General features: G+C 45.7%; 1 protein-coding gene across 1 annotated transcript; it reads left to right on the plus strand.

Moving 5' to 3' along the window:
• Positions 1–326: 326 nt before the first annotated feature.
• On the plus strand, positions 327–3,358 carry LOC123078621 (cytochrome P450 72A15). Its single transcript, XM_044501187.1, has 4 exons — positions 327–745; positions 1,723–1,943; positions 2,032–2,276; positions 2,357–3,358. Exons 1-4 carry the CDS (start codon positions 454–456, stop codon positions 3,168–3,170), a joined length of 1,572 nt encoding a protein of 523 aa, XP_044357122.1. The 5' UTR covers positions 327–453; the 3' UTR covers positions 3,171–3,358.
• The last annotated feature ends 18,384 nt before the right edge of the window (positions 3,359–21,742 follow it).

The raw sequence follows: 21,742 nt of genomic DNA on the forward strand, positions 1-21,742 counted from the left end.
CTCTTTCCGAAAGAAACACGCTCTCGATCGAGTGCAAACCCAGACAGATTGAGGCGACGAGCGGCCCATGCAGCCAGCCAACTAGACCAGGTTGGTGCCGTGCCGCGTCCCTACGCTCGCTTTTCGTCGTCCAACTTTGCTCCCTTTTTTTCCCACACGGATCTTCTCATTTCAAAGGGATTAAAAGAAAAGACCACTTCCCCGGCCTGCTGTGGACTGTAGAACCATCACGGAAACAGCCCAGGGCGCAAAAATGTGCACTAAAGCATGCGGTGCAAAAAGGCCTCCACCATCTTTTATATATAGCGGTGGAATGGAAGGTGATCACCACACCACTCGATCGTATCCTACGCCCCCACCCACTTGATCACCGCAAGAGAGCAAAGCATCAATCAACCCCATTCCCCTTGTGCTGCCTGCTCCGGCCTGTTCTGTTCCCCGGCGACGAGCGTGATGGGATCGCCGGTTTCTTTTCCACGGGAGCTGCTGCTCTACGTGGTCGCGGGCGCGGCGATCGCCTGGTGCGCCGTGCGGGCGCTGGACTGGGCGTGGTGGAGGCCCCGGCGCCTGGACCGCGCGCTGCGGTCGCAGGGCCTCCGGGGCACGCCGTACCGCTCCGTGGCCGGCGACGCGCCGCTTGCCGAGAGGCTCAACGAGGACGCGAGGTCCCGGTCCATGCCGCTGGGCTGCCACGACGTCGTGCCCCGGGCCATGCCGCTGTTCCACCAGACCATGAAGGAGCACGGTACGTCTCCTACTTCTCTTGTTCTCTTCCTACTAGTCTGCCCCTTGACCTTGGAGTCGGCTGCATTGGTTTGCCTTGGAAACTTCTTTGGTCTCGTCACTCGGTCGTCCGGGAACATGTTTCCAAGAGCAGACTCAGTTTTCATCAATTTTTTTGTCTTTTTTTGCGGGAAATCTTCCGATTTATTCATCTTCAATCATGGCAGTACAACGAATACCAAAAATAATAAAATTTACATTTAGATCCGTAGACCACCTAGCGACGACTACAAGCACTGAAGCGAGCCGAAGGTGCGCCGCCGTTTATCGGAATCATTTTTTCTTTGTATACACCGCTATTGGCTATTTTTTTCTCATGCTAATTTCCTTTTGCGCGGCTTTTTCTCATGCTATTTTGAAGTTCAATTCAACTTTATTAATTGTAGTTTCGTAGCAGATTAGAGCAACCAGATTTACAAACACTCAAGGTATCTAGCTATAGGAGCATTTGTAAAAGAGAGTATCAACAAGGAAATCCCATGCTGCATGATTGCATCCAAGGCCATATTCCTATTGCGTACGCTAGCTAGTAGACATCATCATTCCAAAGAGGAAAACACCAACTCAATAGTCCAGTTCGAAAGGTACCCACACTAATGTGATGATGACTAGACTCTAGATCCCACCCTTCTTATTTTAGTGGGTGCATCGGGCTTCATTTTTCTATCCACCAAATCTAATGATGTTCTAGCAAACTAGACAATCCCTACCCCACTTAGGTAAATGGGCTAACCGAAAATGAAAATGTAGATGTGTATTCATAATAACTGAAGAAAGGAAAAAGAACTGCTGATACAAGGTACTCTCTCCGTTTGGAATTACTTGTCACAAAAATGGATGTATCTATAACTAAAATACATCTAGATACATTCATTTCTTAGACGAGTAATTCCGAACAGAGGGAGTACCTCGTGATTGTCTAAAATCATTTCATTTCAGGTAAAATGTCTATCACTTGGTTTGGACCGTCACCTAGAGTGACCATTACCAAGCCCGCACTGGTGCGAGAAGTACTGTGCAACAAGTCCGGCGACTTTGAGAAGCTCAAGTTGGGCCGACTTCAGAGGATGTTGCACAATGGCATTGGCAGCCACGAGGGCGAGAAATGGGCCAAGCACAGGAGGATCATCAACCCTGCCTTCCATCTCGAGAAGCTCAAGGTGATTTTTGTTTTTTGTTCGGTCATTGACATGGCAGACTAGCATTGGTTGGCTCCAGGGAGTGACAAAATTGGTGTCCAATTTTCAGCGCATGCTGCCAGCTTTCGCTGCATGTTGCACGGACCTGGTGGACAGATGGGAAGGCCTAGCCGCGGGTGATGCGGCATGCGAGGTAGATGTCTGGCCCGACATGGAGAACCTGACAGGGGATGTCATCTCTCGCGCCGCCTTCGGCAGCAGCTACCTGGAGGGCCGGAGGATCTTCCAGCTTCAGGGGGAGCAGATCGAGCTCACCGTGCTCGCCATGAACAAGATACATATCCCTGGTTATTTGTGAGTGTTTCTAGTTACTCTCCTTTTGCACGTCAATCAATTGTGCAGACTGTACTGATGCACTCACTGTTTATGTGCAGGTTCTTTCCTACAAAAGCCAACCGAAGGATGAGACAGATCGCGGCCGAGATCGAGAGGATCCTGAAGGGCATCATCGCGAAAAGAGAGAACGCCTTGAGGGCCGGCGAAGCCACGAGCGACGATCTTCTCGGGCTGCTGCTGGAGTCCAACATGGCACACACCAGGGCGGGCGGCAATTCCAAGGCCGGCATCACAACCGACGACGTGATCGGAGAGTGCAAGCTATTCTACTTCGCCGGCATGGAGACCACGTCGGTGCTGCTCACGTGGACGATGATCGTCCTCTGCATGCACCCGGAGTGGCAGGACCGCGCCAGGGACGAGGTCGTGCATGTCTTCGGCGACCGCACGCCGGATTACGACGGGTTAAGTCGCCTGAGAATTGTGACCATGGTGCTGTACGAGGTGCTGCGGCTGTACACGCCGCTGACGGCGCTCCAGCGCAAGACGTACAGGCCGACGGAGCTCGGCGGCGTCAGGTACCCGGCGGGCGTGGTGCTTATGCTGCCGTTGTTGAGCGTCCACCACGACAAGGAGGTTTGGGGCGCGGACGCCCATGAGTTCAGGCCGGAGAGGTTCTCCGAGGGGGTCTCCAAGGCGTCCGTCGACGCGCCGGCCTTCTTCCCGTTCGGCTGGGGCCCGCGGATCTGTGTCGGCCAGAACTTCGCGCTGCTCGAGGCTAAAATGGGGCTCGCCATGATCCTGCAGCGCTTCTCCTTCGACCTCTCGCCGTCCTACACGCACGCGCCCTTCACCGTTGGCCTGCTGCAGCCTGAGCACGGCGCGCAGGTCAGGCTCAAGAGGCTTCAGTGAGCTACAGTACATATTACAAAATCAGTTGATCTGCATGTACAGCATACTGGTGGATTCTAAGACTAACTAACGCACTCAAGACTCAACTACGTGTAAAAGGCCTGCTTGTGTATTGACTTTAGATGGAAGTCGGTTGTATCAGATGACTGAAGTTTCTCGACCAACGGTCAAATTTTCATTTGGAGAAACACTATATATCTTTCTTCTTTTAAACCATGCGTAACTTTTTTTCGAAAAAGATCAGATATATTATAAAAATTCACCGAAAGCACCTCAAACATAATAAAAATTGCATCGAGGTCCATGGACTACCGAACGACCTTTGCCGCCGCCAGAACGAGCCACCGACGCACCGCTCTCGCCTCTTCCATACCGGAGCCGGCCTGACCTTGTCGATGACAACCCACTATATATCCTACAATTAAGATGCATACACACACTCCACCACCAAACAACATACTGCCGTGGAGTTTCAAGATGTGTCACGCTATGGACGGGAATTAATATCACATACTCTCTCCGTTCGGAATTACTTGTCTTGAAAATGAATGTATCTAGAACTAAAATATGTCTAGATACATCCATTTCTGCGACAAGTAATTCCGAACGGAGGGAGTACCATTGAAGTAATTCGCTTAACAAAGTTCTGCTAAAACGAGACAAACAAAATGTCGGACCAAGGGTTTGATCTCTCGTTGCTGGGATACAACGACCCATCTTAGCTACCAACCACGGCTTGGTTCATAATGATTGGAATTGTTATTGCCGTGGAAACAACAACAAAAATAGAGGGTATGACATTGTTAGTACTCCAGAAGAAAAATAGCGGGGTATGTACGGAAGGCCTTATAGTGAAAGTCACCGGGCATGTTTGGTTGCCATCTGATAGAGGTGAGGGGCCCGATCTTTCGATGAGATGATAGCTATCGATTTGGTGGAGTTGACTTTGACGATCCGACTACAAACATGCATGACGCTGCGCCTTAGCAATCGCCTAAACCAATCTCCTGAGGTTACTGACGATGCTGGAAGCACGATCAGCCTGACCATGAAGATTTATTCCTCCACGCAATCGAAGAACAAGTAAGAATATGATAACATAGATGAAGTATTGATAAATGTGAGAATCCGAAAGTGGTCTTGGTCTGGTCGTTGGACACAAACGAAGTACACGAAGTTGCAATGGCTAACTTTTAATTAACAAATCCCCAGGAAAAAGCTACTAGATGGATCTACTCATATAGGAGCAAGGGGCGGCGGCCAAGGAGGTGGGAGGACGTCCCAAGGCATCCTAAAACTAATCCTAGGTCGTACAAGGTCCATGGGCCCAAGTGGAGGTGAGACAACACCTTTGGACTTGTAGTTTGACTCGGATTCTGCTGCAGCGTCAGATTGTTTCATCAATATCTCAATTGGGTTGGAGCACGAAATCTACTTTCCAACAAAAAAAGAATCACCCAATTCGGAGTCTAGATGAAAGAGTTCTTTGTGTTTTGAGTTAGGTATGTCTGTGAAGTCCAAAACGTGAGAGACTTGGACTCTATCTTCTCTTGGCCCAAAAGTGACGTGAGAGGACTTTTTGAACATCACCTAAAGTTCTCTTTTTCCTTATCTTCATATTTGGATTGTACAAATGTCTAATACACCTGCAATTAGACATGGCACAAAAATTTGTGAAGTATTTTTGTCTTGGATAACATAAATAAATTATTGCATAGTTTGCATTAGAAATCACCTCACAAATATGCATATATGCAATATTGTTAGTCGTATCCATGGTAGCCATGTCCTCATCATCCTCCCCTTCTTGAAAACAAAGTCGTCCTCGACGTTGCTTAATCCGAAATGTGGCTAACAAAAGAGACAAGGTGTACATGTTGTATATGTATATGTCATCCATTTTTACTTCCTTTGGCTTTTACACATATAACACGTGTATACATGAGGAACTTTCATAGTTCATAAAATATAAAGCCAAAATATTATCATAAGTAGAAGACATGAAAATATTGCTACTCAATTTGCACATATAAGTCAATCTTTTATTAATATCAAAAGATTGACAATGTTCATCATTAAACACTACTGCAGGATGGTCAAAACGCGACACTATGATCAGAGAACCTTCGACAAAACTGTGTGTGATGCCATAATCGCAAACGATGGTATAAAAAAAGTCAAAAAAGGTGACAAACATTTGTGATGACAGATGCATAAAACACGGTTCAGAATTTAGTTGCGTGTGCGATGCAGGGCATACGGTTCAGCTCAATTAACTGTTTGGGACGATGAGGCACAAAAGAGATGGGCAGCCAGATGAAGGCGTGTGCGATATACAACATACGGTTCAATGGGATAAGATGTGTGTGATTAGGCAACACAATGGAAACGGTTCAACTGAACAAGATGTGTGTGATACGCGGCAAACATGTCCGTAATCTGAAATGTGTGCGAAGACAATAATAACACAGACGATTACTGCTAATAACACAGACAATAATAACACAGACGATTGCTGCTAGTAAACATCCAATTACATAAGTGACTATACAGATCATTCGCACACACCTCAATAAACAATTGCATGCATTCTAAAGTAGGAGAAACGATCATCTAGTCATCTACTTCTTGTGACGCTCCCGCCACTGCTATGTGGCTCGATCCCTCGTCTGGGTCAGGAAGAAGATAGTTCCTCATGTCAACGATCCGCCTGTACATCTCATAGCTTGTGTACGCGTCCATGGCCGCGTACTTGACATGTTGTTCATCCAGTCTCTTATGCCACACACTGTGCCATGCGTTCTTGTCCTTATTGCTCTCTTGCTTCATCTCCACGTAGTAGGGGTCGATGATGGCCGAGGCGAGGTCAACCAGGGAGTTCAGTTTGTTTTTGTCGCTGCCCCGGACCTTGTAGTGGTGCTGGATGTTGACAAGATTCGGGCATTTCAAGTCCGAAACCTTGAGCGCTTTTAGATCGTTGGTGGTGTCCACCGTAACGAAACTGTAGTCGGAGCTATTGATAAACCTGGAGAAACGCTCGCAAGGCCTTGTGGCAAGGTGGAAGTGGTAGACGAGGACGTCATGTCGCACGCACAACTGGGCGACAACAACCTTCTGATCATGCCTGGCACGACCGATGGTGTACTCGAGGTCGAAGCCGACCACTCGGTACTTGTCCTCGGCAAGGAACTGCTCCATAGTTTGGATGGAGCTCTCCACCGAGACCGGATCTTCGTGTACACCACCGAGAGGGCCTTCCCCCTCACGTGGGTGTCCACTACGTGATGCGTGGTGAACTGCCCGCCGTTGTTGTCGTCGGCCGCTGGGAGCCATTGGAGCCACGTGGAGCGCCATTGGAACCGCTGGATGTCCTCTCTGTATGTGTCCTCGTTGGTGTGCTTATTGTGTCGTGTGAGACGAGAGATGAAGGTAAATGGTCGCAGGAATAAAAGGGGGCCCAAAACACTGGCGGCACGCGTGGAGGGATGAGGGCAGAGCACCCGGAGGGACGCGAGAGAAGAGCGCGCGCGGCGGGTCGCGAGCAGAGCGCACCACGGCCGCCTGAACCGCAAGCAACCACACGCATAGAGCAGTTGAACACGCAGGAAATGGTCGCCTACAAGCCGGCCGACGGTAGCGTCGCTGCGTAGAGAGCGGCCGTGTGGTACCACCTCCGTCTAGTCTATAGTCTCCTTAATTTATATTCCGTGCCATACTTTGCCCTCAAATTTAACCAACAAAATGTTAATGCATGTTTTAAAAATTATATAATTGGAAACTATGTTCAAATACAAATCCAACTATATAATCTTTGGCGACATGCATTCGTATTTTATTAGTTAAATCATACTTATAAACCAGGACGGTGGTATAGTAGGTAATTAAATTGCAAACGTTTTTTATTAACCGTATGTGTATGTGGCCTTTCGTCCTCCTCTCGCACGTCTTGTCACTTCGCTGTCGCAGACGGCTTATAGCGCAAGCTTGCGTAGCGCCCGGGGGCGTTCTTTTTGCCAAACGGTGGCGCCCATGAATCGTCGGTGAGCCCGTTCCCGTGCAAGCTTCCCGCCCGACTCGGTGAAATCCCCCGAAATCCCAATGCTTACGGGCCTGCTATAAAAACCCTCACGGCCGGCGAGTCCTGCGTCGCATTTTCCCCTTCATCCCTATAGCTTATCTCGTCTGCTTCTCCCACATTCGCCAATGGCACCGGTCCGCCGTCGTTGCTTAGCCACTCCGCCGTCATCAGAGGACAGCTCGAGCTGGGAGGCTACACCACGGCGGCGGCGCAGTCCCCGGCGTAGTGTAGTGCGCGTGGCGTCCCTGTTGGGTGTGCGCGGAACACCCACCACATGCTCCGCCGCCGGTGCCCGTCGGCAGCTGTTGCCGGCCGCTGTTGCCGCCACACCACCGTCAAAAGCCAAGGCCAACGCCCGCTCCGCCGCCACGGCCCGAAGGCGGGAGATGGCCGTCGTGGCCGCCACCCCACTGCCGGCCACTGTGGCCATCACCCGCTCCGTCACCGCGGCCCGGAGGCAGGAGGTAGTGGTCGTGGCCGCCACACCGTCGTCGGCCGCCGTGGCCGCCAGCCCACCGTCGTCCGCCGGGGTCATCACCCGCTCCGCCACCACCGCCCGAATGCGGGAGGCGGAGGTGGATGCCTGCACGTGCGACAGCGACCTTGCGCGCTACACCGAGTTCCTGCGGGAGGAGGAGGAGCGCCTCGTCAAGCACGCAAAGAGCCTTACTGCCGCAGTGGCCGCGGCACACGCCGCCTCAGAGGCGAGGAATCAGGAGATCTACGAGGAGAACCACCGCTTCGAGAGGGGTCGTCTGGAGCGGGAGAGGGCGTTCGAGGCGACCGTCGCTGAAGTTGCATTACCGACAGGCACTGCATTGCGGTTGCCCAGCTCGTCGGTAGGCTCCTCCTCCTCCGCCTCTTACTAAGCGCGCTCGGCAAAGGAGAGGCAGCCGGAAGTAGTACAAAGCCCCTCCGCAGTAGTAGTATTTATGGGCTATTTTGTTCAGTTCATCTGACTATAGATGTGGTGGAACTATACAATGTACTTAAAATTAGCTAGTATATATAGTTGAACTAGCTATTTCAGTACGTGGTTGGCAACAATCGGGGAAAAGTTTGGTCGGTTCAGCTGTCGAGTTGAGCTGTTTGTATATTAAGAACGACTGCTTAATCTATGAATGAAATCTATGCTTAATTACTGAATTTTAGTCGCGAAAATTAGATACTGCTAGTGATTTTTAGCTAGATATTTTGACAAATTGCAGTGTTACAAGGATTGACAAATTTTACCAAATTGTTTGTACGTGGTTGCACACGGGTCATCCAAAACAACTGTTTGCGTTGAAGGGATGCACAAATCCTGCGCTGCTCTCACCTTGCATACGAGTGTTCTATCTAAAACGTTTGCGATCAAGAGCTGCAGAAATCCAGCTTGGCACATTTTCTCTTGGCTTCCAGGGGAAGCTGTCGGTTTGCATACGGGTGTTCTAAATAAAACGTTTGCGATGAGTGTTTTATATTAAAAAGCGAATTAAACTGTGGCTTGGGCGCCATTAATGGAGAGGATGCGAGCAAGGCGGGTAGCCATGGAAGTCAAATGGCTCGCTTCCCAGTGAGCCTGCGTAGCGTACAGCTCGCACGCTTCTCGGTGAGCCTGCGCACTCAAGGACAGCTTGCACGCCTCTCGGTCAGCCTGCGCACCGGACGGCGCTCGCACGCCTCCCGTTCAGTCAAGGTCAAGCAGCTGTCCGCACGGCACCTCCTACAACCATTAAAACCAAGACACGTGGCGGCACGTGAATGGTTAACAGAATTTTGGATTTACTAGTATTTAAAAACCAAGCATCTCAATGTTTTGCCGGCAATCAACGGTGCCCCGGTGTTTGAAATTCATTCTCATTTCTTGCATGGGACCTAAGCATGCACCCAAGGACACAGATTTGATTTTTCAACCAATTTATATGCACTGGAGCATGTGCATGTACTTCAAATTTGAACTATGCACATAAAATGCATTGAAAACTCAGTTAATGCATAAAAATGTCGAAACGAACCCCGAAAAATCACAAAAAATCACATAACACTCATGTTGTTCTATGTTGACACGAGAAAAAAATTCGAAAGCAATAAGAGGCAGTGGATATCGTTTCGTCCCCAAAGGTGGGACGTTCCCTATCGAAAACCATCATGCTTGTTGTGAGAAGCTCCGGTTTGTGAGAAGCATATACCCAAACCTGCCCCAAATGGGACAAAATTTGTACCACGGCATGTTGATGCCGCTCCATGATAGCATGCAAAGTTTCATGAATTTTAGACGAGTTTTGGATTTACTAGAATTTAAAAACCAGGCATCTCAATGTTTTGCCGGCAATCAACGGTGCCCCGGTGTTTGAAATTCATTCCCATTTCTCGCATGGGATCTAAGCATGCACCCAAGGACACAGAGTTGATTTTTCAACCAATTTATATGCAATGGAGGATGTGCATGTAGTCCAAATTTGAATTATGCACATAAATGCATTGAAAACTCAGTTAATACATAAAAATGTCCAAACGAACCCCCAAAAATCACAAAAAATCAGACAACACTCCTGTTGTTCTATGTTGACACGAGAAAAAAAATTCAAAAGCAACAAGAGGCAATGGATATCGTTTCGTCCCTAAAGGTGGGACGTTCCCTACCGAAAACCATCATGCTTGTTGTGAGAAGCTCCGGTTTGTGAGAAGCATATTCCCAAACCTGCCCCAAATGGGACAAAATTTGTACCACAGCATGTTGATGCCGCTCCATGATAGCATGCCAAGTTTCATGAATTTCGGATGAGTTTTGGATTTACTAGAATTTAAAAACCAGGCATCTCAATGTTTTTCCGGCAATCAACGGTGCCCCGGTGTTTGAAATTCATTCCCATTTCTTGCATGGGACCTAAGCATGCACCCAAGGACACACATTTGATTTTTCAACCAATTTATATGCACACAAGCATGTGCATGTAGTTCAAATTTGAATTATACACATAAAATGCATTGAAAACTCAGTTAATGCATAAAATTGAACAAAACGAACCATGAAAAATCACAAAAATTCACACAACACTCCTGTTGTTCTATGTTGACACGACAAAAAAATTGAAAGCAATAAGAGGCAATGGATATCGTTACGTCCCCAAAGGTGGGACGTTCCCTACCGAAAACAATCATGATTGTTGTGAGAAGCTCCGGTTTGTGAGAAGCATATACCCAAACCTGCCCCAAATGGGACAAAATTTGTACCACGACATGTTGATGCCGCTCCATGATAGCATGAAAAGTTTCATGAATTTCAGACGAGTTTTGGATTTACTAGAATCTAAAAACTAGGCATCTCAATGTTTTGCCGGTAATCAACGGAGCCCCGGTGATTGAAATTCATTCCCATTTCTTGCATGGGACCTAAGCATGCACCCAAGGACAAAGATTTGATTTTCAACCAATTTATATGCACTGGAGCATGTGCATGTACTTCAAATTTGAATTATGCACATAAAATGCATTGAAAACTCAGTGAATGCATAAAAATGTCGAAACGAACCCCGAAAAATCACAAAAATTCACATAACACTCCTGTTGTTCTATGTGGACACGAGAAAAAAATTCGAAAGCAATAAGAGGCAGTGGATATCGTTTCGTCCCCAAAGGTGGGACGTTCCCTATCGAAAACCATCATGCTTGTTGTGAGAAGCTCCGGTTTGTGAGAAGCATATACCCAAACCTGCCCCAAATGGGACAAAATTTGTACCACGGCATGTTGATGCCGCTCCATGATAGCATGCAAAGTTTCATGAATTTCAGACGAGTTTTGGATTTACTAGAATTTAAAAACCGGGCATCTCAATGTTTTGCCGGCAATCAACGGTGCCTCGGTGTTTGAAATTCATTCCCATTTCTTGCACGGGACCTAAGCATGCACCCAAGGACACAGATTTGATTTTTCAACCAATTTATATGCACTGGAGCATGTGCATGTAGTTCAAATTTGAATTATGCGCATAAAATGCATTGAAAACTCAGTTAATGCATAGAAATGTCCAAACGAACCCCCAAAAGTCACAAAATTCACACAACACTCCTATTGTTCTATGTTGACACGAGAAAACAATTTGAAAGCAATAAGAGGCAATGGATATTGTTTCGTCCCCAAAGGTGGGACGTTCCCTACCGAAAACCATCATGCTTGTTGCGAGAAGCTCCGGTTTGTGAGAAGCATATACCCAAACCTGCCCCAAATGGGACAAAATTTGTACCACGGCATGTTGATGCCGCTCCACGATAGCATGCAAAGTTTCGTGAATTTCAGACGAGTTTTGGATTTACTAGAATTTATAAACCAGACATCTCAATGTTTTGCCGGCAATTAACGGTGCCCCGGTGTTTGAAATTCATTCCCATTTCTTGCATGGGACCTAAGCATGCACCCAAGGACACACATTTGATTTTTCAACCAATTTATATGCACTGGATCATGTGCATGTAGTTCAAATTTGAATTATGCACATAAAATGCATTGAAAACTCAGTTAATGCATAAAAATGTCCAAACGAACCCCGAAAAATCACAAAAATTCACACAACACTCCTGTTGTTCTCTGTTGACACGAGAAAAAAAATGAAAGCAATAATAGGCAATGGATATCGTTACGTACCCAAAGGTGGGACGTTCCCTACCGAAAACTATCATGATTGTTGTGAGAAGCATATACCCAAACCTGCCCCAAGTGGGACAAAATTTGTACCACGACATGTTGATGCCGCTCCATGATAGCATGCCAAGTTTCATGAATTTCAGACGAGTTTTGGATTTACTAGAATTTAAAAACCAGGCATCTCAATGTTTTGCCGGCAATCAACGGTGCCCCGGTGTTTGATATTCATTCCCATTTCTTGCATGGGTCCTAAGCATGCACCCAAGGACACATATTTCATTTTTCAACCAATTTATAAGCACTGGAGCATGTGCATGTAGTTAAAATTGGAATTATGAACATAAAATGCATTGAAAACTCAGTTAATGCATAAAAATGTCCAAACGAACCCCGAAAAATCGCAAAAATTCACACAACACTCCTGTTGTTTTATGTTGACACGAGAAAAAAAATTAAAGCAATAAGAGGCAATGGATATTGTTTCCTCCCCAAAGGTGGGACGTTCCCTACCGAAAACCATCATGCTTGTTGTGAGAAGCTCCGGTTTGTGAGAAGCATATACCGAAACCTGCCCCAAATGGGACAAAATTTGTACCACGACATGTTGATGCCGCTGCATGATAGCATGCCAAGTTTCATGAATTTCAGACGAGTTTTGGATTTACTAGAATTTAAAAACCAGGCATCTCAATGTTTTGCCGGCAATCAACGGTGCCCTGGTGTTTGAAATTCATTCCCATTTCTTGCATGGGACCTAAGCATGCACCCAAGGACACATATTTGATTTTTCAACCAATTTATATGCACTGGAGCATGTGCATGTAGTTCAAATTTGAATTGTTCACCTGAAATGGCTAGAAAACCAATTTAATGTATAAAATGTTCAAACGAACCCTGAATAATTTCAGTTCTTTTACGACGCACATATAGTTGCATGTTCACTCCAGATAAAAGGTCTAGCAATTCAAACACCGTCCATTGCCGTTGTGACCCCATTATGTAATTCAAATCCAGATGAAAAATCAAGTAGATCGCACACAATTTATTATCAACAACTGTGTGAGATGTAATACAAAATATCTTGGAGCACCGTCGGTGTATAGTACGCCTATGGCTTACGCGTGAAGGTGCGTCGGCTACAGTCCACAGGCGGCGTCTCAAGCACACTAGCTCGCTCCCCAAATATCATTTCACTGTTCAATCATCGCCGGTGAAATATGGGCACGTGGACCCGCATCGTGAGGGCAACTTCGGTGGCCCACTCCAGCGAGAGCGCGGCCGCAGCTGCCATGCGCGTGCTAACAAGGTGCATGAGCGCGGCCTCAATTTGCGACCGGGCGGCAAAGGCAGCCCAAACGGCCGCTGTTGCTTCTCAGGTGGCGGCAGCAACACCTGCCTCGGGGATAGCAACTGGCGAGAGCGGCACAACAGATGTCCATTCCGCAGCGGCGGCCTTAGCCCTGATGGTGGCCGCCCATGACCATGTCGAGGCCGCCCACGCCCAGCTCCTGGCGGTCACCGCACAAATCGAACGAAGCTTCTCCGACAACGATCGGCAACCCACGGCAGAAGAGCTGGCAATCGCCGAGAGCGTTCAAGCAGCCGTCCATTCCTCCGCCGCATACCTTGCGATGACGGAGCCTGTCCAAGCCCAGATCGCGTCCGCCCACGCCCAGCTCGTGGCGGCCTTTTCCAAAGAGATGGCGGACACGGATGGCGAGATGCTTGCCGAGTATGGTGCGATGGATGCCATGGAGCCCCTTCCCCGGGAGACCGTCGAGCGCGAGCTGGACATGGAGGCGGCGATGGAGATCGACAAGCACCAGCCGTAGTAGTACTCTTTGTTTTGTTTAATTAAGAGCGCCGATCTTTAATTTGTTAGAGTAATGTTTAGGTCAGCTAGCTCTGTTTAATTGCTAAACTTGCTCGATTAAGAAGTGTGGGTGTGCTGTAGTCTCCTTTGTGTACCCAAATTATGCAATGACGTGGATGACCACTGTAACCATGGAAATTCGAACCAAAACTTTTGACGTTCAAACTCATCACACACGGGTTAAGCTATCTGAATCGTTTGTGATGTCCACATATCATACACAGTTCTAAATAAGGGACCGTGTCTGATGACACTTTACGCGCTAGTTTTTTGGCTGAAGCGATTCCAATTTTCGACTTCCGCAGAAATATCTACCTCCCCGCCCCTCCCCCTTACCAAAAGCCACATTTCCCCTCTTTCCACCTTCCTTTCCAAGTTGAAACCTTGACTCCTTGCTTGCAGCGCCGCCGCCTCCTCGCCGGCGACCCTCCTTCACGCTGCTCGGCCTCCTCTATCCAGGCAGGTAATCCACACCCAACCCCCATCCTCCTCCTCCTTCCACATCCCACATGTCCTGACTACCGGCGCGAGCGCGACAGCTTCCACCCAAATCACCGACCCTCCACCAAATAAGCGCCGGCCTAAGCTATTGTGCATGCAGTATAGCCAGGACCTCAAGGAGCATTTGGCAGCGGAGAAGCAAATCGCGGCCGCACGCGCGGATGAGGTCGCGATGGCTGCCGTTCATGCCGACCCCCAAATCTTGAAGGAGCACCTTGCCAATTGCTAGCTATGCCGGTTAAGCATGCTCGGTTTACCCGTTGCGTGTGCTGCTCCTGCCTTTCCTTCACAAATTCTAGTGAATTGTGCGATCTAATTTCACCATGCAATCTGTTGCTCTAGTGTATATGTTCTATATGTCGTGCAGTGTGGTGCTCACTTATTAATTGTTTTGTTAATTAGTTGTCGTCTTCAGTTAACTGTTTGGTTCAGTTCTGCAAATGTGATGTTCAATTCTTCAGGCTGCAATTTTGTATTGTCTTCCATGTGAGAAATAAATCGAATTTATCTTTAAAAAATTGTGGGTGCATTCTGTTATTGTCCACCATGTGAGGAATAAATTGAATTTGGCTATAGTAAATACATGAGAAACAAATACAATTGCTACAATTGGTTGTAGTTAACTGTTTGGCTAACTCTCTGATCTTCTATAGGAGTATGTTATATTGTGCAATGTGGTGCTCAATTGATGTTTGGTTCATTTGTTGTGGTGTTTAGTTAACTTCTTGGTTCAATTCTGCAATGCGATGTCCAATTGTCGTGGGTATAATTTTGTATTGTTGTGCATGTGAGGAATAAATCGAATTTGGCTGCACTTAATACATGAGAAACATATACAAGTGCTATATTTCCTAGTTCTTAATCATGCTTGGTTTGGGTAAATGGGTTTTCTGTGTGGCTTCAATTAATCTGATGAATCTGCAATGTGCTTATTTTTCATCAACATATTTTACTAATAGCATCCGAACCCTTACTTAACCTGATGACTAACTACCTTATATGTGTTGCACGGAAACAATAGGAAGCACTGAGGTTTACAATCGAGGTTAGCACGTGCATGGTCCGTTGTCTAATAGCACATTATTGTGCAATTGCAGGAACCATTCTAATATTTTAGTTTTTAACAATTTGGTCTTGCACATGTAGGTCCTGCTGTCAGAGGTTTTAACCCACTGTTCGACCCTTTTTGCATATGGGGAAATGAGTTGTCCATGAATATAAATCAAATCAAGAAACTCAGAAGATGGTTAGGATAAAGAAATTAGCGACAAAAAAAACAAGATCTTTGTCTGCACAATGAAGAAGACATCAGTTCACTACAAGATGGTACTAACTATTATACCTTGCCTTTTTTTATTTCTTTGCCCCATTTCCAGTATAGAGAAGATATTTATGCACATCCTTGTTTTCAGGCCTTTCCAAAGCAGTTCACTGATGATTACCTCTCAAACCACCTCTATGGTCAGGAGGCGAGGAAGGTTTTCATACAACACCCACAGTTTAATATTGAAGTGTTCTTGAAGAGGACGAAGGACGGACGGTCAATCATCCACAGCCACTGGCCTAAACTTGCAAAGACCTTCAACATGAATGAAGACTCAATATTCGCCTTCCGCTTCAGCGGTTTTTCAGATGAGATGCATTTGTCTATATACTGTCTATGATGCTAATTTTGAAAGGTTCTACATGTTTCATGTGGAACTTGCTGCTCGTGCAGTTGTGTAATGGGGTAGCTGAGTGCTGAAGCTATATCATGTTGTACTCTGATGTATTTCAATTATGAAATTCTGCTTCCGTAATATGGAAATGAAATATATTGTGTGCTTAATATGTCATGTCAATTAGATTAATAAATGGATTATGAATAATCGGATAATTAGCCTGCTAATGGCGAATTAGCCTGCTAATTGTGTTTTGCTATTGCAAACGGTTGTTGAAAAAATACCGTGGGCGATGACCTTAGGCAATGCACACAGTTTCTAGGAATAAACCGTGTTGGATCAATGAACAATCACACACGACTTTCTCTTGAAAACTATTTGCGTTAGGCCACCTTGCGCAAACGTTTACCACATAAAAACTGTGTGTGATGGACAGCCTTTGCCACACAGTTTCTTCTACGGACCGTGTGTGATACATTCAATAACGCAAACGATTTAACGGGAAAAATTGCGTGTGATGTACCTGTGAACGGAAACATTTTCCTTGGAGCGACTGTGTGGGATGTGCATACGAACGGAAACGTTTAGCGGGGACTGACTATGTGGGATGTACTTGCGACCGGAAACAATTTCGCCATATAATTGTATTTTTTTAGCTCTACCGTACGTATTTCCGCATTTGAGCACTCGCCTGTCGCACACGGCCTCATTTTGCCGAACGTGTGTGCCAGGAGGGCATATCCCCGACGTTTCTGGGTTGTGTGGGAAGGACCCCCCTATCGCCCACTCTCACTTGGCGACGGTTCCAAATGCCGTCGCTGAAAGGGGTAAAAAAACTGTTTGTTTAGGACCGACACGCACCAGTGAAACCATCCCAACATTGGTGAATAAACCTTATTTGCATCAAATTTACATGTTACAATATGCTTAAATAAACAAACATGCAATAAGTCATTTGACACAGAATCATCATCAAGATTAGAGGTCATAAATGATTAAACATTGGTTCTTTTGCATCAACAGTTAATTCAATGGGTGCACTCAAAATTTTTGGTACTTCAACTGTTTGATCACATGACGCATTCATGACAGTAACACGATTCTCTAAAATAGGTGGTGTGCTCAAATCAATAGGTAACTCAACACATAATGTATTCAAGTTAACTAGGCATGCATCATTCTCATGTGAAGTTATATCATCAATACCTTTACTGTTACCTTATCGCAAAGACGTAGCTGATGTAGGTACGAACGATGACAGTGTACCATACACTTGAGATGATGTCGCGCTCACAATATGAGGTGTGGCTGGTCTAGTAGGAGCAATGGTGGAGGATTCAACCGGTGGTGGTGAGCATGAGCTGGAATAGTAGTTGTTGCAGTCACCCATCCTCTTGTATCTGTCTCTCAAAGGTACAAGCGCAAACATACATACCAGTAGTGCAATGAGGAATATACTGAAATCTTATGTGAATATCATGGTTCAAACCACCAAAAATCTATTCATTGTATTATGCTTAGATTCTTCTATGCCAGAATGATGCATATAAGATTTGAACTCCTGGTAGTAAGTATGAACAATGTTACTGCTTTGTGTTACTTGTTTCAATTTGCGAAGCAATTCATGACGATAGTAAGGAGGAAAAAATTGTCGTCTCATTACAACTTTCAAATATTTCCAAGTTGTGGGTTGGTTATCAATGTTTTTCTTATAATATGCACTCCACCAAACAGAAGAAAAACCAGTAAATGCTCTAGTGGTAGCTCGTACTCTCTCAAGTTCAGAAAAAACATGGTGACTAAAAACTTGTTCTACTTCAAGCTCCCAAGCTAGATAAATAGCAGGATTAAATCTACCCTCAAATAACGGTAAAAGAGATAACCTAACCATGTGCTTGTGTGTGTTGTCCCACCTCTCGTGATGGTGAAGATGTATCCGTCATCCAAGAAATTATATCTCTGGAACCTGTCATGATTAGTACAAAACAAGCAACAAAATTCGAGAATAATGTTCCTATGAACTACTAGGATGTGGTGGTAAAGCGCTCACAGTAAAGCAAATATCAATATCTTACAAATTCTTACCATGCAGCAGGTGGTGACAGGCAACCAGTGGTGTCAAATAACTCCAAAGATTGAGTAAAGCGATTGCTAGGGGAATGTACGTATACACGGTGTAGAAATATGTGGAGCTTGGAAGGCTTAAATATATGGTATCAATAGATTAGCAATAATCAATTCAGAGATGCAATGTTGAATAAACGTTCAACGACGGTACTGTGCTTGTCCTAGGCTAGACTGTGCTAGAGACGCGAGTCTAGAACACTAACAAAACCATGGTGTTGCACATAAACAAGGGAGGAGCACACTCTAAATCTCCTTTTTCTCCTTTTTCAACTTTTTTTTCACATTTTTTCTCTCAATTTTTACTTTTTTCTCTAACTTTTTTTTACTTTTTTCTCTGTCCTTTTCTTCTTTCTCATTCCAAAACAAACTAGATAAGATGCATATTAGATCAAGCGAAGATGCGAATTACCTCAAGTATGATTATGACAATGAACAATGGGGAGCACGTGGTGGAAGCGGATGGATGGCGGTGGTCGACACTGGAAGGGATGATGATGCAGGGTGATGTGAATAATGTGAACAGAACTCAGAACTCTAAAGGAACTAGAAACAAAGACCAGCAACTCGACACGACGATGCAACCGATAATTCAACTATGCAAACAATGAAAAGAAAATTGCAAAGGCTCATACTGGCTTGGATAAAGGATGAACAGATCTAACATTTTATGGTTTTTTCTTGGACAATAGGTAACAAAATAAATCTCATCTAGGGATAACCGGATATTCTCACCGATCACTCTGGAAACTGATACCACTCGATAGAGGTGAGGGGCCCGATCTTTCAGTGAGACGATAGCTATCGATTTGGTGGAGTCGACTTTGATGATCCGACTACAAACATGCACGACGTTGCACCTTAGCAACCACTAAACCATTCTCCTTAAGGTTACTGACGATGCTGGAAGCACGATCAGCCTGACCACGAAGGTCTATTCCTGCATGCAATCGAAGAACAAGCAAGAATATGATAAAAGCAATCAGAATATTGTGAATATAGATGAAGTATTGATAAAGGTGGGAATCCGAAAGTGGTCTTGGTCTGGTCGTTGGACACAAACGAAGTACACGAAGTTGCAATTGCTAACTTTTAACTAAACAAATCCCCAGAAAAAAGCTACTAGATGAATCTACTTATATAGGAGCAAGGGGTGGCGGCTAAGGAAGTGGGAGGACGTCCCAAGGCAGCCTAAAACTAACCCTCGGTCATACAAGGCCCATGGGCCCAAGTGGAGGTGAGGCAACACCTTTGGACTTGTAGTTTGACTCGGATTCTGCTGCAGCGTCAGATTGTTTCATCAATATCTCAACACTTCGGACGAATTTGAAGGTGAATCCAATTGGATTGGAAAGAGCACGAAATCTACTTTCCAACAAAAAAAGAATGACCCAATTCGGAGTCTAGATGAAAGAGTTCTTGGTGTTTTGAGTCAGGTATGTTTGTGCAGTCCGAATCTGAGTCCAGAACGTGAGAGAATTGGACTCTATCCTCTCTTGGCCCAAAAGTGACGTGAGAGGACTTTTTGAACAGCACCTAAACTTATCTTTTTTCCTTATCTTCATATGTGGATTGCACAAATGTCCAATACACCTGCAATTAGACATGGCACAAAAGTTTGTGAAGTATTTTTTCCTTTGATAACATAAATAAATTATTGCATAGTTTGCATTAGAAATCACGTGTCACTCTATCCTCTCTTGGCCCAAAATATTTTTTTCTTGGTACGAATATGCATATATAAAACATTTTTGGTCGTATCGATGGTAGCAATGTCCTCATCACCATCCACACTTTGCCACACTTGTGTCCCACAAGTGCGGCATGCCACAATATTTCTAGTGGCCAAATTTGTTGGCACACTTGTGGCAAAAGTGAAGGAAATATGCCTTAGAGGCAATAATAAAGTTGTTATTTATATTTCCTTATATCATGATAAATGTTTATTATTCATGCTAGAATTGTATTAACCGGAAACTTGATACATGTGTGGATACATAGATAAAACACAGTGTCCCTAGTAAGCCTCTACTAGACTAGCTCGTTAATCAAAGATGGTTAAGTTTCCTAACCATAGACATGTGTTGTCATTTGATGAACGGGATCACATCATTAGGAGAATGATGTGATGGACAAGACCCATCCGTTAGCTTAGCATAATGATTGTTAAGTTTTATTGCTATTGTTTTCTTCATGACTTATGCATATTCCTTTTGACTATGAGATTATGTAACTTCCGGATGCCGGAGGAATACCTTGTGTGCTATCAAACGTCACAACGTAAGTGGGTGATTATGAAGATGCTCTACAGGTATCTCCAAAGGTGTTTGTTGGGTTGGCATAGATCGAGATTAGGATTTGTCACTCCGAGTATTGGAGAGGTATCTCTGGGCCCTCTCGGTAATGCACATCATGATAAGCCTTGCAAGCAATGTGACTAATGAGTTAGTTACGGGATGATGCATTACAGAACGAGTAAAGACAATTGCCGGTAACGAGATTGAACTAGGTATGAAGATACCGATGATCGAATCTCGGGCAAGTAACATACCGATGACAAAGAGAATTACGTATGTTGTCATTACGGTACGACTGATAAAGATCTTCGTAGAATATGTAGGAACCAATATGAGCATCCAGGTTCCGCTGTTGGTTATTGACCGGAGAGGTGTCTCTGTCATGTCCACATAGTTCTCGAACTCGTAGGGTCCGCACGCTTAACGTTCGATGACGATTTTATATTATGTGAGTTATGTGATTTGGTGACCGAATGTTGTTCGGAGTCCTGGATGAGATCACGGACATGAGGAGTCTCGAAATGGTCGAGAGGTAAAGATTCATATATAGGACAATAGTATTAGGACACCGAAAGTGTTACATGGGTGCCGGGTACGTATCAGGTCACCGGAAGGGGTTCCGGGCTACCCCCGGGAAACTATATGGGCCTATTGGGCCAAGAGGGGAAACACACCAGCCACAAAGGGGCTGGTGTGCCCCCCCCCATATGGGCTGGCCAAATTGGAGTAGAAAAAGGGGAAGGAGGAAAGGAAAAAGGGAATAGGATTCCCCCTTCCCCCTCTTCCCTTCCTACTCCGAATAAGAATAGGAAAGGGGGGGCGAATTGGGAGGTGCCCAAGTAGGATTCCTCCTACTTGGGGTGCCCCCTTGGCTGCCTCTCCTCCCCTCCAACCTATATATATATATGAGGGGGCACCGCTAGAACACACAACAAACATTGTTAGCCGTGTGCGGCGCCCCCCTTTACAGTTTACGCCTCGGTCATATTCACGTAGTGCTTAGGCGAAGCCCTGGGCGGATCACTTCACCATCACCGTCACCATGCCATCGCGCTGAGAGAACTCTCCCTTGACACTTTGCTGGATCAAGAGTTTGAGGGACGTCATCGAGTTGAGCGTGTGCAGAACTCGGAGGTGCCGTATGTTCGGTGCTTGACCGGTCGGAACGAGAAGAAGTTCGACTACATCAACCGCATTGTGAAATGCTTCCGCTTTCGGTCTAGGAGGGTACGTGGACACACTCTCCCCCTCTCGTTGCTATGCATCTCCTAGATAGATCTTGCATGATCGTAGGAATTTTTTTTGAAATTGCATCCTACATTCCCCAACAGTGGCATCCGAGCCAGGTCTATGCGTAGATGATATGCACGAGTAGAACACAAAGAGTTGTGGGCGGTGATCGTCATACTGCTTA

This window comes from Triticum aestivum, chromosome 3D (genome assembly GCF_018294505.1).
Source record: "Triticum aestivum cultivar Chinese Spring chromosome 3D, IWGSC CS RefSeq v2.1, whole genome shotgun sequence".
Classification (NCBI taxonomy): domain Eukaryota; kingdom Viridiplantae; phylum Streptophyta; class Magnoliopsida; order Poales; family Poaceae; genus Triticum; species Triticum aestivum.